The sequence below is a fragment of the Cherax quadricarinatus genome, chromosome 33 (genome assembly GCF_038502225.1).
Source record: "Cherax quadricarinatus isolate ZL_2023a chromosome 33, ASM3850222v1, whole genome shotgun sequence".
Classification (NCBI taxonomy): domain Eukaryota; kingdom Metazoa; phylum Arthropoda; class Malacostraca; order Decapoda; family Parastacidae; genus Cherax; species Cherax quadricarinatus.
The window spans coordinates 19,786,041-19,803,540 of NC_091324.1; the positions used below are offsets into that span (position 1 = coordinate 19,786,041).

The 17,500-nt window shown below is 45.3% G+C and overlaps 1 protein-coding gene across 4 annotated transcripts in view; it reads right to left on the bottom strand.

Moving 5' to 3' along the window:
• LOC128694002 (SH3 and cysteine-rich domain-containing protein) overlaps positions 1 to 17,500 on the bottom strand; it is a 1,038,081-nt gene that overhangs the window by 439,984 nt on the left and 580,597 nt on the right. For all 4 annotated transcript variants that reach the window (XM_070090891.1, XM_070090892.1, XM_070090893.1 and 1 more), the window contains exons 3-4: positions 9,993 to 10,215; positions 2,132 to 2,296 (exon numbers count right to left, since the gene is read on the bottom strand). In XM_070090891.1, coding sequence (XP_069946992.1) covers positions 2,132 to 2,296; positions 9,993 to 10,215 — 388 coding nt within the window. The remainder of the gene's footprint in view (positions 1 to 2,131; positions 2,297 to 9,992; positions 10,216 to 17,500) is intronic.

The following is a 17,500-nucleotide window of genomic DNA, read 5'->3' on the forward strand; positions in this document are numbered from 1 at the left end:
GTCATCTACTCTACCCAAAGCTAATTCGAACCTTTTGCTAAGATACGCCGGCTTGAAGAGTTTTAAGTCAATCGGAAGAGGCATTCTCTAGTTATCGCATATAGACCAATAACACCAGCCCTTTACGTTGACTGCTTAATTTAGCAGCAATGAAGGTTTTAAGCTGACAGGATCAGACATTCACAAATTACCGCATGAAAATCAGCAATATTAATAACAATTACAACTTTCCTTTCAAGCTTAAAGCTGCTTTGAAAAAACTTTCTAAAGCTGTCTCCTGGAGGCCACTTTCACACTTTACAAGTACCATGAACCTTTCATAGTTTTAGTTCACCAGCCTAGAAAATTTGAAATCGATCGCATGAGGCATTCTCCAGTTATAAACGAGAACCCTTGAAAGGAAAAAAAATCAGGCAACATTCTGAAGGTGACAAAGTCGAGTCCAGTGGTGCAAATCTTATGATCTGCGTCACCATACTATTACCAGTTTAATATCATTATATATATAACCTGCCTTGTATGGGCCAGTAGGCCTTCTGCAGTGTTCCTCCATTCTCATGTTCTTACATCTGGCCCTTCACGGATTGTTTCTTCCTAACACTTCAATACTTCTAACAGGACTGGATTTATTTTTCACTCTGGCACATTCTATTTTTTAGGTTATGACTTGCGACGAGGCTGAGACCTGGATGTAATTAATTAAAGACAACATTGCAAGAGTTTAAACGTTACTTCGGTTCAATTTGATCAATTAAAATTGTCCAAAGAGGAAAGTCCAAGAGTCTAACGTATTAATGTTTAAATATCTGGGGCTTTGGCGAGCATTGTCAACCTGCAAGGACCCAATAACATCGATAGAACAGACGGAAGATCGAGCCTCCACTACGTCTTGCGCTGAATGACCCCACATGAGTTTAGCGCTCAACACGAATGATAATGCAATAATCATCTCCATAGAAAGGACCTCATATTTGTGTTATATTAGCACAAATATTCCAGGTGCGTAACAGCTTACGAAGAAACGATTATTTCTGGAGAGGAAGAGCATCAGTATTTAGAGGCAATGATTGGGCGCCGGTGCAGTAAGTCACTCTGGCGCTATTCATCATTGGTCACGACGTGTCCTTTGTAAGCGCTCAAGTTGGCTGTGATTAATCGCCAGCCTCCCACATGCTATCCTTACGTTTCAAAATTATTCGTATTCAGAGTTTAACATCTTAATGCAGTACGCATTATGTTGTTGATGTATCCGGGGGCACATCCATGAAGTGTCTGGTGCCATCCCCGTAACCAAAATACGCTTTTATTTATCGCTGAGTTTTGAAAACTGCAAATCACCAGAAGACGACCTACCCAGGACTTCCTACCATTACCGTCGGTACAGTTGGCGGTAACACACCCAGTGTCACCAGCCGTCATGGGTGAAATATGGAATAGCGAACTCCACACGCACAGTCACCTCCACACTGAATATTGTCGAATCCAGTATTGGTGGAGACTGCAAGAGAGGGGGACAGGAAGACCAGAGGTATGTATAGCCCAAAGAGAAGTGCAGGCCAGAGAGAAGTGCAGATCAAAGGGTTGTACAGGCTATGGAGACGTGTAGGCCAGAAAGATGGGAAGGCCATAGGGAAGGGCATACAATAGAGATATGAAGGACAGAGGAACCAGCAGGGAAGAGGGATGTACAAGCAAAAGGGGCACACAGGCCTCAGGAAACATCCCCTCAACAAGCACTTCATATACTTTGCATAATTAACATCTCGTTGTGATACACAGAACAGCGTTAATTCTAATACAACTTTATACATTTAAAAGAAAAAAAAAACTTTTACATGAATGACTTGAAGGTAGAGGAAGTACTCTTAAAGAGTTCCACTAAATAACTTTATGAAATTATAGTACAACGAGTCCACAAAGACGTTTGTCTACTTCGTAAATTTATTCAAGCATTATGTAGCCTGACATTGACCTCAAGGAGTATGGGTATATGACAGGAACACTGCACTAAAGTAGCCTGATACTGACTTCAAATATGAATGCATGACAGGAACATTGAACTCAAGTAGCCTGACACTAACCTCAAGCAATATGAGTATAAGAAAAAAAAAACATTGCACTAAACACTGACCTCTAGGAGTGTGGGGAGCGTGGTGTTGTGATACTCCTGCAGCATGCCGTTGGTAGCGTGCAGCTGCTGGACGTAAGCGTTGTGAGCGTCGAAGTAGGCAGCCAGGGAAGCATTGTTCTGCGAGCGACAGTGACTCTGGTACGCCTCACTGTACTCCCGCCGACACTGTGCACGAAATTTGACTTAGTGAAAGCTGCCAACACGTAACATTAAGGTGATAAAATATTCTTTTTAGAATGCTATAATTAATAGAAATGGTTATATATGACACTGGTGTCCCAGAAAACAAAAAATACGCAAGAGTACTGGGGTAAGAGAAAGTTATTTATACATTAACAAAACACACTATACAAATAACCTGCACACAAGACCGAGAAAAGCTTACGACGACGCTTCGGTCCGACTTGGACCATTTATAGGCGAGGGGGAAAAGGACGGGACCAAGAGAGGAAGAAAAAGTAGTTGTAGTAGTAGCAAGGCTGGTAGTGGAAGTAGTTGTGGTAGAAGAAAGGCGAGTAGTTTAGTGGCACAAAAGAGGAAGGGGAGTGAAGAGTGGTAGTAGCAATGGTAGTAGCAATAGTAATGGTAGTGGCAATGGTAGTAGCAATAGTGGTAGACGTAGTAGAAGTGGAATATAACTTTATATCTACTAACTGGTAAAAAGAGCAATCTCTAACAACTGTAATTCCATTACAACAGGTGACATTAAAGCGAGTGGGTGGAAATAACAGAACAGGGAGGAATAAAATAATTACAGAGGGGGAAAGTGATAAGTAAAAAAAATGGATTATAATTATTTTTATAAATAAAATTAATGAAAATGCGATACGTGAAAGCTGAGATAATAATAATAATAATAATAATAATAATAATAATAATAATAATAATAACAACAACAACAACAAAAATAAAGGAGATGAAAGATCGGGAGTTAAGAAACAGGATGTAAAGGAATAAAAAAGATAGAAAAATGTAAAAACAAAACAGAGATTTGCCAAGAACATATGTAGATAAAAATAAATAGTACATAAAAAATAAAAAAAAAAGTTTACCAAAGTAACTAATCAAAAGACAGAAATAGAACAGCAAGTGCAGCTAATTACAGGTTCTTAAATAGTTAATGAAAGGCTTATGGCAAAGAATTATATAATAAATATATGTATATTGTACAAGTTCATATATTGGTAGACTATAATTTTCAGAAATGAAAACCTGAAGCACGACAGAAAATTGTTTAAAACTATATAAACAAAAATACCACACACACACACACACACACACACACACACACACACACACACACACACAACCTGTCCACCTTATCTATACCACGCAGTATTTTGTATGTCGTTATGTCTCCCCGGACTGGAGGGTCAGGGGAGACATGATAACGACCTACAAAATACTTCGTGGAATAGATAAGGTGGACAGAGATACGTTGTTCCAGGCAGGGGACACAGAAACAAGGGGTCACAATTGGAAGCTGAAGATTCAGACGAGTCAGAGGGATGTTAGGAAGTATTTCTTCAGTCATAAAGTCGTCAGGAAGTGATGTAGTGGAGGCAGGAACCATGCCTAGCTTTAAGACGAGGTATGACAAAGCTCAGGAAGCAGAGAGGGAGAGGACCTAGAAGCTATCAGTGAAAAGGCGGGGCCAGGAGCTGAGTCTCGACCCCTGCAACCACAATTAGGTGAGTACAATTAGTCGAGTACACACACACACACACACACACACACACACACACACACACACACCTAACAAACACACACACACACACACACACACACACACACACACACACACACACACACACACACACATAACTAACACACACACACACACACACACACACACACACACACACACACACACACACGACTCTATAAACTGAGGTAACGCTACATTATAGGGCAACAGTTCAGTGTTGCAGCAATACCAGGGGAGGGTAAACAAACCAGGGGGAGGTAAACAAACCAGGGGAAGGTAAACAAACCAGGGGAAGGTAAACAAAACTGATCTTAGCAACAATCCTCTTAATGCATAAAACTAACCCAAGTTCATAAATAATTTAGCAAGCGCTAGACAATGCTTGCGTGTTCGCATCAGGCTTTAACAGCCGGGATGAAGAAACTTGTATATCAATAACGAGTAACTCTTTCGAACTGGTTTAATACAGGCATATATATGAGCCTTTGCCAGTAAAGACAACTGTGTAGTGTCGGCTCAAGGACGACTACCTAACGCGTCTCGAGTCGTTAAAAACGACATCATAGGGAAGAACGACAAGTTATCAAGTTTTGAGTAAAATCGAAAACGACGCCACGGGGAAGGATTATTTTATCTAAGAAAGAGAGAGAGAGAGAGAGAGAGAGAGAGAGAGAGAGAGAGAGAGAGAGAGAGAGAGAGAGAGAGAGAGAGAGAGAGAGAGAGAGAGAGAGACTCAAACAGAAATCCTTTATTTTCAGTTATAAAAACATTTAGTAGAAAAGATACCGAGTCTGACGGTGATCAGGAGTTAGCATGCACAGCACGAGTGCCTTGAACTGGTGTTTACATTGCACAGACTGAGACGTGGTGGGATGGAGGTTGCAAGGAAAGGTAGCCACGTGTTCTGCAGCATGCATCACACATGCACGAGTGACGTATGTCGCTATGTAGCATAGGTCAAGGTTGCTAACAACGTGGGTTATGGCCGCGTGCAAAATAGAGAGGAAAGGAGGTACAAATCTATAGAGGTGGAAAGGATATATAGCAGTACGTGAGGAAATCAGCAACAGGTGGGGAGGAAGTGCAGGAACAGCAACAAGTGGAGAAGGGGTACAGAGCCAGCAACAGGTGAGAGACTGGTTACAGGATCATCAACAGGTGAGAAAGGGACAGAGCCACGCAAGGGGGGGAGGGTAGTAGGATTACAGGATCAGCAACAGGTGGGAGAGGAACAGAGCCATGCAAGAGGGAGGGGGAGAAGGATTATACGATCAGCAACAGGTGGGAGAGAAACAGAGCCATGCAAGAGGGGGGGACAAAGGAAGATTACAGGATCAGCAACTGGTTGGGAGGGAGAACGAATACATAAAACAGTTGGGGAAGAAGAGTACAGGATCAGCAACAGGGGTCGGAGAGGAGTACAGCATCAGAAACAACAGATGGGGAGAAATGGGGTACAAGATCAACAACATGCGGGGAAAGAGAGGTACAGGATTAGCAACAGGAGATAGGTGCATGGGTCAGATCCAAAACAGGTGGGGAAGAGCTCTGGGATCGACAGGAGGAGAGGATGGTGGAAATTGGATAAGCAACAGGTGGGGCAGGGGGTATTGAATCCTAAACAGGTGGGAATATACGGTCAGCACACACTGGTGTGTGCGACGTGGTGGACCCAGTCATAGCAAAGTACGTAGCCCATGGAGCCGCTGGGAGACAGTCTGCTATGAAGCGAGCTGGAAACAGTAGCCTTCTCCGTAGCCTCTGTTCCAGGCACCAACAAGACTACCCATCCTTGGCCCGAACACGGATACAAGTTACCATGGATCATTTGAACTATAAAAAAAAGAGGGCAATGGAAGTAGATGAAAGAAAAGGAATCCGAAAACAGGAAAAGGTAGAAAGTATACGCTAATGAAGATAAGGTAAAAAATGTTAAAGATGATCAGGGAAAGTAATGGCGGGTTGGAGAGGCAGAAGAAAATATTAGACAAATTCTTAAGAGGAAAGAATCAGAGCATTCCTGAGGGCAGTTTAATATTCTGTGCAATTACGAGTAGAGCGTGAAGGCGAAAAAAAAAATGAGGATAAGGAGAAAAATGAGGAACGAGGACAAAAGCAAAAGTAGAAAGATGAAAAAAGGAGAAAATGAAAAAAAAATATTCAAAGGAGAACATGAAAGAAGGAATAAATTATAGACTTCTACTTCTTTTTGTACCAAAAAGAATTACAATAGCAAAGACGCTTAAATTTATCAAATTAAAATAAAGCCTAGCGAGTTCCAACTAATATTTAACCAACAATAAACCTCTTATCACTGTGACGACCTATAAAAGTGTTCTCCTTTAAAATCCCTTGAAAAAGACGACACTAGAAAATCGGGGAGAAAAAGGAGTATAGTAAAAATATAGCGAAAAAAAAAACAATGGAAATGAAGGAAGAAAAAAAGATTTGATGGCAAAATAGAGGAAAAAAAAAGGCAGAGGAGGACAAGAAAAGCAGAAAAAAATACGAAAAATAATTTAGTATCTACAATTATAAGGTAGAACAGCCGAAATACATAATCCGAAAAAGAAAAATAACACGGTATTTCCAAACAATGAATATTAAAAATATCTGATCTTTAAAATGGCGTGAGACACTAACAGTTAGGTTCTGAAGTGGAATCAACTTAGCAATAACCAGGGCCGGGGCGCTACCTAATTAATGCATCATCATAAGCTCTCTCATTATATTCTGGCAGGACATAGTTCCATAAAGCTCGTATAATACGGATAATTGCAGACTTGCTCGGCTGGGCCACAGAATACTGGGGCAGGGGGAGGGGGAGGGGGAGGGCAGGAATAATGATTGTGATAATGCAACAGACCTTCAAACTCACTTAAGTGGATGGTGATATTGACCAGACGAAGTACAAGGCACTTGTGTACAGTCATGGAATTTACTTATAATAAACGTATATCTATGGCTGGTTTCTTCCGCCCTCATGATTTTTTTTTTTTATATTTTATTTAGAACAATACAATACAAGAGATAGATAAAGACAATAACAGGTCTTACACAGAATAAATCATTAACAACCACACATACACCTCATGATTAGGTTAAGTACTGGAGAAGCCGTTCGTGGCGAAAACGTTTCCTTTAACGAATGTCCTGAGCCATACGTAAGTGTCTTGCTCTTGACCACACTGCCACTACGCACTGAAGCTGACATTATTCAGAGAGCAGCAGAGGGTCGGGTCTGCTTGTTGTGGGACCGGCCACAACCACCACTTCGAGATTATGTTCCCGGAAAAGTGCTAAACTCTTACGGATCATTCAACTCTATTTACGCGGTAGATAAAGAGCACAAAGGCACAATACCGTGACTGGAACAATACACAAATACCCCGAGAAGAGGAGAAAAGAAACTTTATGTCGACGTTCCGGTCCAACTTGGACCGAAACGTCTGTATTGATCATACAGTATAGTGTCAATGACAGATAAATACAACACTTCGGTAGGTAAAATTAAGCAATAAAGACTACTAGGATGAAAAAAAAATATCAACGCCATCACACCACGGTAAAATAATTAGCACAAATGAAAAATGCCATTAAATTACAAATGTCAAAATATATTTTTTTAAGATTGCCCCTAGGTTCATACCGGCACCTAATTATAAAAAACAAAAACTATGACGAAAGCAAAAAAAAAAAAATAGAAAAAAAAATACAATTAAAATGTGTTCCACAATCAGCTGCCTGTCACAATCTCCACATAGGGAAGCACCTGCATGTAGGTAACCATGGGTGAAACATGCCCGATCCTCACTCCACGAAGTCGTCTCGAAGTGACGATTTCTGTTGGAAGAAGAGGACCAGACACCTACGTACGTCCTACCGAAGCCGGTATAGTTTACTTCATGGTGATAAATTAGACACATGTGCAACTCTTGGGTATCTTTATTGAGGAAGTTGAGATCCCAAGAAGTTGCAGTGTCTGACACTGCAACTTCTTGGGATCTTAATGCTTAGGAATTCTTCGCTTGCCTAATTCTTGGGCACAACCTACTTCCACATTGAACAAATGTGACACGACCTATGACTGCTGCACCTCTCCTGCCATACGGTTTATAAGCTGCTCCTCCGCTGATATGCCGTATTCTATTCAAGATTGATGGACTGAACACATCGACTCAAGGTTGAGGGACTGATTACCTCATTCTCCTCCTGTTCTTCAAGTTTCTCCTATGTATGGACTGATGAAGCCACTGTGTGGCGAAACGTTTCCTCAATAAAGATACCCAAGAGTTGCACATGTGTCTAATTTATCAACATGTCGGTTCTCTGAACCATTCATCTACAAAGTTTACTTCATGTCTGTAGGGCCCACAGGGCCCGACACCTTCCAAAAAACTCAACTGGTGAATAGATAGATGGTTTTTCCCACGACTCATGGTAATCTCTTTTGTACACAAGCAGACTCTAAGCCTGGAACATTCGCATATGGAGAGACGAGAGAGGACTGAATAATTTGTATGGAGCGACGCAGACTAATAGAGGTGTTCCATAGTAGCAGCAAGAAGGACGAGGCTTAAAGAGGGAAGAAGCTCTCCTGAACTCCTCGTTGTAAACACACGCAAAGACTGGCTCATTTATGTAAAAGAAAGTTTGATAAACTCTATGTGAAGCTGAATGCAAACGAAACACATTTTTTGCCTAAGGAATACTAATCTATATATATGTCTCCTTCTGACACTGCAATCTGCTGTAATCTGAGGTGACTAGAAGCACTAGGCAAAAATCACTAAATCACAATTTGCTGAAGGCTTTCCCAACTCTTGTCTAATACTGCTGATCTCAACATGTTTATATAAAAAACAAGTGCGCACAAAACGCACGCGCGCACACACACACACACACACAGGCACACACACACACAGGCACACACACACACACACACACACACACACACACACACACACACACACACACACGCACACACACACACAAAGTATAGGCTAGGTGGCCGAAGACTGCAAACCTCACTCAAGGAAAAGGATCTTGGGGTGAGTATAATACCGAGCACATCTCCTGAGGCGCACCTCAACCAGATAACTGCTGCAGCATATGGGCGCCTGGCAAACCTGCGAAGTGTGTTTTCCGATACCTCAGTAAGGAATCGTTCAAGACTCTGTACACTGTGTAAATCAGTCCCATACTGGAGAATGCAGCACAGGTTTGGAACTCACACTGGTCAAGCACGTCAAGAAATTAGAGAAAGTGCAAAGGATTGCAACAAGACTAGTTCCAAAGCTAATGGCAATGTCCTACGAAGAAAGGTTAAGGGAAATCGGCCTGACGACACTGGAGTAAAGGAGGGTTAGGGGAGACATGATACCGACATACAAAATACTGCAAGGCAGGTCCTTCACAATCCATCACACTAATAGGATATTTACCCAACCCAATTTCCAATGCTACCAAAGAAATAAGCTCTGGTAGTTCTATTCACTCGAGTGCAAGTCCCACTCAAATCTAACCCTTCTCAGTCATGTATTTATCCAACCTAAATTTGAAACTACTCAAGGTTCTAGCTTCAATAACCCTGCTAGGCAGACTGTTTCACTCATCATCTACCCTATTTCCAAACCAATACTTTTCTATATCCTTCCTAAATCTAAACTTATCTAATTTGAATCCATTATTGCGGGTTATCTCTTGGAGAGATATCCTCAAGACCTTATTTATATCCCCTTTGTTAATACCTACCGTCCACTTAAGAACATAAGAACATAAAGAAGGAACACTGCAACAGGTCTACTGGCCTATGCGAGGCAGCTCCACTTCTCGTACCGGCTTAAGCCTTGACCTGATGAGGTCAGACACGTCATTTAAGGGAGGAGCAGTGTTAAGAAGAATTTCTTTAGTGAGAGTTTTCAGGAAGTGGAATAGTCTGGCAAGTGACGTAGTGGAGGCAGGACTCATACATAGTTTTAAGACGAGGGATGATAAAGCTCATGGAACAGGGAGAAAGAACCTAGTAGCGATCAGTGAAGAGGCGGGGTCAGGAACTATGTCTCGACCACTGCAACCACAAATAGGTGAGCGCACACACACACACACACACACACACACACACACACACACACACACACACACACCACTCACCTTCCTCAGCATATCCTCAGTTTTGGCTAGGATGGTGTCAAAACTCTCGCGGTGGGTGAAGATCTTGCGCGACTGTATCTTTCGGTAGAAGGTCTTCTCAATTAGCGGTCGAGACACCTGCCTATTGAGAGTCCCCGCTACGTCGGAGTGGATCTGTGAGTCAACTTCAACCTCCTGCAGAAGAGTTTCCCACGCCTGGAACATTTGGTTTGGGCACGGCGGCCTGAGGAAGAAGAATGTCTTGAGTTACGACACTGTCGAGTTATAGAGTAACTGTCATGGCACTGTACTGGTGGTTGTGAACTGGTGGTTGTGTTCTGGTGGTTGTGTGCTGGTGGTTGTGTACTGGTTGTGTACTGGTGGTTGTGTATTGGTTGTGTACTGGTGGTTGTGTACTGGTGGTGGTTGTGTGGTCGTGGTTATGTGCTGGTGGTTATGTGCTGGTGGCTTTGTACTGGTGGTTGTGTGCTGGTGGCTTTGTACTGGTGGTTGTGTGCTGGTGGTTGTGTACTGGTGGTTGTGTATTGGCGGTTGTGCGCTGGTGGTCGTGTGCTGGTGGTTGTGTACTGGTGGTTGTGTGCTGGTGGTTGCGTACTGGTTGTGTACTGGTGGTTGTGTACTGGGCGTGGTTGTGTGGTGGTGGTTATGTGCTGGTGGTTATGTGCTGGTGGTTATGTGCTGGTGGTTGTGTGCTGGTGGTTGTGTGCTGGTGGTTGTGTGCTGATGGTTGTGTGCTGGTGGTTGTGTGCTGGTGGTTGTGTGCTGGTGGTTGTGTGCTGGTGGTTGTGTGCTGGTGGCTTTGTACTGGTGGTTGTGTGCTGGTGGCTTTGTACTGGAGGTTGTGTGCTGGTGGCTTTGTACTGGTGGTTGTGTGCTGGTGGTTGTGTGCTGGTGGTTGTGTGCTGGTGGTTGTGTGCTGGTGGTTGTGTACTGGTGGTTGTGTACTGGTGGTTGTGTGCTGGTGGTTGTGTACTGGTGGTTGTGTGCTGGTGGTTGTGTGCTGGTGGTTGTGTGCTGGTGGTTGTGTACTGGTGGTTGTGTACTGGTGGTTGTGTACCGGTGGTTGTGTACTGGTGGTTGTGTACCGGGGGTTGTGTGCTGGTGGTTGTGTACTGGTGGTTGTGTACCGGTGGTTGTGTGCTGGTGGTTGTGTGCTGGTGGTTGTGTACTGGTGGTTGTGTACTGGTGGTTGTGTGGTGGTGGTTGTGTACTGGTGGATGTGTACCGGTGGTTGTGTGCTGGTGGTTGTGTACTGCTGGTTGTGTGCTGGTGGTTGTGTGCTGGTGGTTGTGTGGTGGTGGTTGTGTACTGGTGGTTGTGTACCGGTGGTTGTGTGCTGGTGGTTGTGTACTGGTGGTTGTGTGCTGGTGGTTGTGTGCTGGTGGTTCTGTGCTGGTTGTGTACCGGTGGTTGTGTGCCGGTGGTTGTGTACTGGTGGTTGTGTGCTGGTGGTTGTGTACTGGTGGTTGTGTGCTGGTAGTTGTGTACTGGTGGTTGTGCGCTGGTGGTTGTGTTCTGGTAGTTGTGTGCTGGTGGTTGTGTGCTGGTGGTTGTGTGATGGTGGTTGTGTGCTGGTGGTTGTGTACTGATGGTTGTGTGCTGGTGGTTGTGTACCGGTGGTTATGTGCTGGTGGTTGTGTACTGGTGGTTGTGTACCGGTGGTTGTGTACCGGTGGTTGTGTGCTGGTGGTTGTGTGCTGGTGGTTGTGTGCTGGTGGTTGTGTACTGGTGGTTGTGTACTGGTGGTTGTGTGCTGGTGGTTGTGTGCTGGTTGTGTATCGGTGGTTGTGTGCTGGTGGTTGTGTGCTGGTTGTGTACCGGTGGTTGTGTGCCGGTGGTTGTGTGCCGGTGGTTGTGTACTGGTGGTTGTGTGCTGGTGGTTGTGTACTGGTGGTTGTGTGCTGGTAGTTGTGTACTGGTGGTTGTGCGCTGGTGGTTGTGTGCTGGTAGTTGTGTGCTGGTGGTTGTGTGCTGGTGGTTGTGTGCTGGTGGTTGTGTACTGGTGGTTGTGTGCTGGTGGTTGTGCACTGGTGGTTGTGTGCTGGTGGTTGTGCACTGGTGGTTGTGTACCGGTGGTTGTGTGCTGGTGGTTGTGTACTGGTGGTTGTGTGCTGGTGGTTGTGTGCTGGTGGTTGTGTGCTGGTTGTGTACCGGTGGTTGTGTGCTGGTTGTGTACCGGTGGTTGTGTGCTGGTGGTTGTGTACCGGTGGTTGTGTACCGGTGGTTGTGTACTGGTGGTTGTGTACCGGTGGTTGTGTGCCGGTGGTTGTGTGCTGGTGGTTGTGTACTGGTGGTTGTGTACTGGTGGTTGTGTACCGGTGGTTGTGTGCTGGTGGTTGTGTACTGGTGGTTGTGTGCTGGTGGTTGTGTGCTGGTTGTGTACCGGTGGTTGTGTGCTGGTTGTGTACCGGTGGTTGTGTGCTGGTTGTGTACTGGTGGTTGTGTGCTGGTGGTTGTGCACTGGTGGTTGTGTGCTGGTGGTTGTGTACTGGTGGTTGTGTACCGGTGGTTGTGTGCTGGTGGTTGTGTACTGATGGTTGTGTGCTGGTGGTTGTGTACCGGTGGTTATGTGCTGGTGGTTGTGTACTGGTGGTGTACCGGTGGTTGTGTGCTGGTGGTTGTGTGCTGGTGGTTGTGCACTGGTGGTTGTGTGCTGGTGGTTGTGTACTGGTTGATGTGTACCGGTGGTTGTGTGCTGGTGGTTGTGTACTGATGGTTGTGTGCTGGTGGTTGTGTACCGGTGGTTATGTGCTGGTGGTTGTGTACTGGTGGTTGTGTACCGGTGGTTGTGTGCTGGTGGTTGTGTGCTGGGGGTTGTGTCCTGGTGGTTGTGTACTGGTGGTTGTGTACTGGTGGTTGTGTACTGGTGGTTGTGTACCGGTGGTTGTGTGCTGGTGGTTGTGTGCTGGTGGTTGTGAACTGGTGGTTGTGTACTGGTGGTTGTGTGCTGGTGGTTGTGCTGGTGGTTGTGTACTGGTGGTTGTGTACTGGTGGTTGTGTACCGGTGGTTGTGTGCTGGTGGTTGTGTGCTGGTGGTTGTGTGCTGGTGGTTGTGTGCTGGTGGTTGTGTGCTGGTGGTTGTGTGCTGGTGGTTGTGTGCTGGTGGTTGTGTGCTGGTGGTTGTGTACTGGTGGTTGTGTGCTGGTGGTTGTGTACTGGTGGTTGTGTACCGGTGGTTGTGTGCTGGTGGTTGTGTGCTGGTCGTTGTGTGCTGGTGGTTCTGTGCTGGTGGTTGTGTGCTGGTGGTTGTGTGCTGGTGGTTGTGTGCTGATTGTGTACTGGTGGTTGTGTGCTGGTGGTTGTGTGCTGGTTGTGTACTGGTGGTTGTGTGCTGGTGGTTGTGTGCTGTTGGTTGTGTGCTGTTGGTTGTGTACTGGTGGTTTTGTACTGGTTTTGTACTGGTGGTTGTGTACTGGTGGTTGTGTGCTGGTGGTTGTGTGCTGGTGGTTCTGTGCTGGTGGTTGTGTGCTGGTGGTTGTGTGCTGGTGGTTGTGTGCTGATTGTGTACTGGTGGTTGTGTGCTGGTGGCTGTGTGCTGGTTGTGTACTGGTGGTTGTGTGCTGGTTGTTGTGTGCTGGTGGTTGTGTGCTGGTTGTGTACTGGTGGTTGTGTGCCGGTGGTTGTGTGCTGGTGGTTGTGTACTGGTGGTTGTGTTCTGGTTGTGTACTGGTGGTTGTGTACTGGTGGTTGTGTGCTGGTGGTTGTGTGCTGGTTGTGTACTGGTGGTTGTGTGCTGGTGGTTGTGTGCTGGTGGTTGTGTACTGGTGGTTGTGTACTGGTGGTTGTGTACTGGTGGTTGTGTGCTGGTGGTTGTGTGCTGGTGGTTGTGTGCTGGTGGTTGTGTACTGGTGGTTGTGTGCTGGTGGTTGTGTGCTGGTGGTTGTGTAACGGTGGTTATGTACTGGTGGTTGTGTACTGGTGGTTGTGTACTGGTGGTTGTGTACTGGTGGTTGTGTACTGGTGGTTGTGTGCTGGTGGTTGTGTGCTGGTGGTTGTGTTCTCGTGGTTGTGTACTCGTGGTTGTGTACCGGTGGTTGTGTGCTGGTGGTTGTGTGCTGGTGGTTGCGTGCTGGTGGTTGTGTACTGGTGGTTGTGTACTGGTGGTTGTGTACTGGTGGTTGTGTACTGGTGGTTGTGTACTGGTGGTTGTGTACCGGAGGTTGTGTGCTGGTGGTTGTGTACTGGTGGTTGTGTGCTGGTGGTTGTGTGCTGGTGGTTGTGTGCTGGTGGTTGTGTGCTGTTGGTTGTGTGCTGTTGGTTGTGTACTGGTGGTTTTGTACTGGTTTTGTACTGGTGGTTGTGTACTGGTGGTTGTGTGCTGGTGGTTGTGTGCTGGTGGTTCTGTGCTGGTGGTTGTGTGCTGGTGGTTCTGTGCTGGTGGTTGTGTGCTGGTGGTTGTGTGCTGGTGGTTGTGTGCTGATTGTGTACTGGTGGTTGTGTGCTGGTGGCTGTGTGCTGGTTGTGTACTGGTGGTTGTGTGCTGGTTGTTGTGTGCTGGTGGTTGTGTACTGGTGGTTGTGTGCTGGTGGTTGTGTGCTGGTGGTTGTGTAACGGTGGTTATGTACTGGTGGTTGTGTACTGGTGGTTGTGTACTGGTGGTTGTGTACTGGTGGTTGTATACTGGTGGTTGTGTGCTGGTGGTTGTGTGCTGGTGGTTGTGTGCTGGTGGTTGTGTGCTGGTGGTTGTGTGCTGATTGTGTACTGGTGGTTGTGTGCTTGTGGTTGTGTGCTGGTTGTGTACTGGTGGTTGTGTGCCGGTGGTTGTGTACTGGTGGTTGTGTACTGGTGGTTGTGTGCTGGTGGTTGTGTGCTGGTTGTGTACTGGTGGTTGTGTGCTGGTGGTTGTGTGCTGGTGGTTGTGTACTGGTGGTTGTGTACTGGTGTTGTGTACTGGTGGTTGTGTGCTGGTGGTTGTGTGCTGGTGGTTGTGTACTGGTGGTTGTGTGCTGGTGGTTGTGTGCTGGTGGTTGTGTAACGGTGGTTATGTACTGGTGGTTGTGTACTGGTGGTTGTGTACTGGTGGTTGTGTACTGGTGGTTGTGTACTGGTGGTTGTGTGCTGGTGGTTGTGTGCTGGTGGTTGTGTTCTCGTGGTTGTGTACTCGTGGTTGTGTACCGGTGGTTGTGTGCTGGTGGTTGTGTGCTGGTGGTTGCGTGCTGGTGGTTGTGTACTGGTGGTTGTGTACTGGTGGTTGTGTACTGGTGGTTGTGTACTGGTGGTTGTGTACTGGTGGTTGTGTACCGGAGGTTGTGTGCTGGTGGTTGTGTACTGGTGGTTGTGTGCTGGTGGTTGTGTGCTGGTGGTTGTGTGCTGGTGGTTGTGTGCTGATTGTGTACTGGTGGTTGTGTACTGGTGGTTGTGTGCTGGTGGTTGTGTGCTGGTTGTGTACTGGTGGTTGTGTGCTGGTGGTTGTGTGCTGGTGGTTGTGTTCTGGTTGTGTTCTGGTGGTTGTGTGCTGGTGGTTGTGTGCTGGTTGTGTACTGGTGGTTGTGTACTGGTGGTTGTGTGCTGGTGATTGTGTGCTGGTGGTTGTGTACTGGTGGTTGTGTACTGGTGGTTGTGTACTGGTGGTTGTGTACTAGTGGTTGTGTGCTGGTGGTTGTGTACTGGTGGTTGTGTACTGGTGATTGTGTACTGGTGGTTGTGTACTGGTGGTTGTGTACTGGTGGTTGTGTACTGGAAAGATGTAATTATTTTGAAGCACTCTGGAACTTAGGAGTCATTAGGGATTTGTGTTGAAATAAATATAAATATTCGTACTAAAACCATCACATACCCAGTAAACAAATAAAACACTGATAATAAAAGGTTATATATCAGTATCCCCTAAGATAATCAAGTTCAAGATTCACCTAAAATGTCCCTGAAATCACCCTAGTCTATTTAAAACCCTTGCTTGATCCTAAATCACCAAATCGAACGCAGTTAAAATAATTATTGCATTCAACCTCACACCACAAATCACTCAGCTGGAGTCAATAGTATTTTAGCAAATGCCAAAGGCTCCTTTCTCATGCTTCAGCTTCATACCGTTCCAGACCATAGAGCTGAACTCTTCTTCAGGCTGAGGGACTGACCACCTCAAATATCTTTTCTCCAAGGATGATGCAGACTGATTACATCTTCGTTTCACTACTACACCTGTTGCCTTTGTATTTGACTGAAGCCTACTGTGTAGGAGAAACGTTTCAACAATAAAGATGCTTGATCACGAATGCTCAACACTGGTACGTCAGCGGCTGCGTTATCATTGATGCTCAGCACCTGTTGTAATCACTGAACGAGTAATCACTTGACCAAGTTTCGTGTCAACAGAAGTTTTTTATCCCGATTTAAAATTACCACCACCATCCTCTTTCATTAATCTGAATGTACCCATGTGCTGCCACCTATGCAAGGTCAGATTCAACTAAATCACAGTCGCTACAACCCTTCTACGCATCACGTCACATATGTTGCACTCTTGACTAGTTAACATAGGTGACCTGCCAACTTATCTACAGAGGAAGTGGGGCAGTGCACGACATTTCAACTTCCCCCCCACCCCTCCTACCAAGTAACCTTCTTTCTGTGATACTTTCTTCTGTTATCCTTGTTTTCCCAGTTTATTGGATCGACCGTTTCTGCACGCTGCATTTAGCAGTGGATTTTCCTTATTCTGTGTCACTGTGCTGTGTTTTCTTTAATGGATCATAATTTATCCTAGTATCCATCTTGTAAGATAGCTGCAAAGCCAGGTCGATTTAAGGTACGGCTGATGAGAGGTCGGATCACGAGTGGACCAAGGAAAGAGCCAAGAGGGAGAACCTCGAGGCCAGCAATAACTTGTGTAAATTATGGAGAAAGTACACCAATACTGAGAGCAATCCTAAGCCAGATCGTAAGCAAGGATACCGACCCCTCATAAGGGAGAACTCAAGTGTCACATGTCACCATTTCTTTAGTTCACCTCTTGTATGACGTTACTGCTAGGTACAATACACCATGTAAAAATGGTTTAGACAACCGACCAGTTGATGAGTTAGACATATGTGCATCACTTGGGTCAATACATGTGTCTAACTCATCACAATACACCAAGCATCAACACACAACTTCAAGTGGATACAGTATCAGTGTATCAACTCATTCTCGTGAATTAGAGACCTCTGGGATAAGGAGTCAAGGGATGCAATACCTCCCTGATTAATGCTGTCTCTAGAATGGATTAGTGTGCCTCTTTTATTTCTGGTAACCGTTCACTTATATTTTTTACCACAGTCATATTTCATTTATTCTAATTTGCTTTGGTATATTGTACATGTGTGAGGAATATCGGTGTTTGAATCAATAATTTTCTTTCTTTTTCTGTGCAATATTACTTAGTTTTTTCTATGTCAGCATATCTGTGTCTGTATGAATTATCGTACCAATTATATATGGGGAAAGAATCTGCAAATTAGCCTGTTGGTGGATGGATTCGCTTTCTACTTTAGTTTGTGTGTCAAACCAGTTATTGTATGATATAA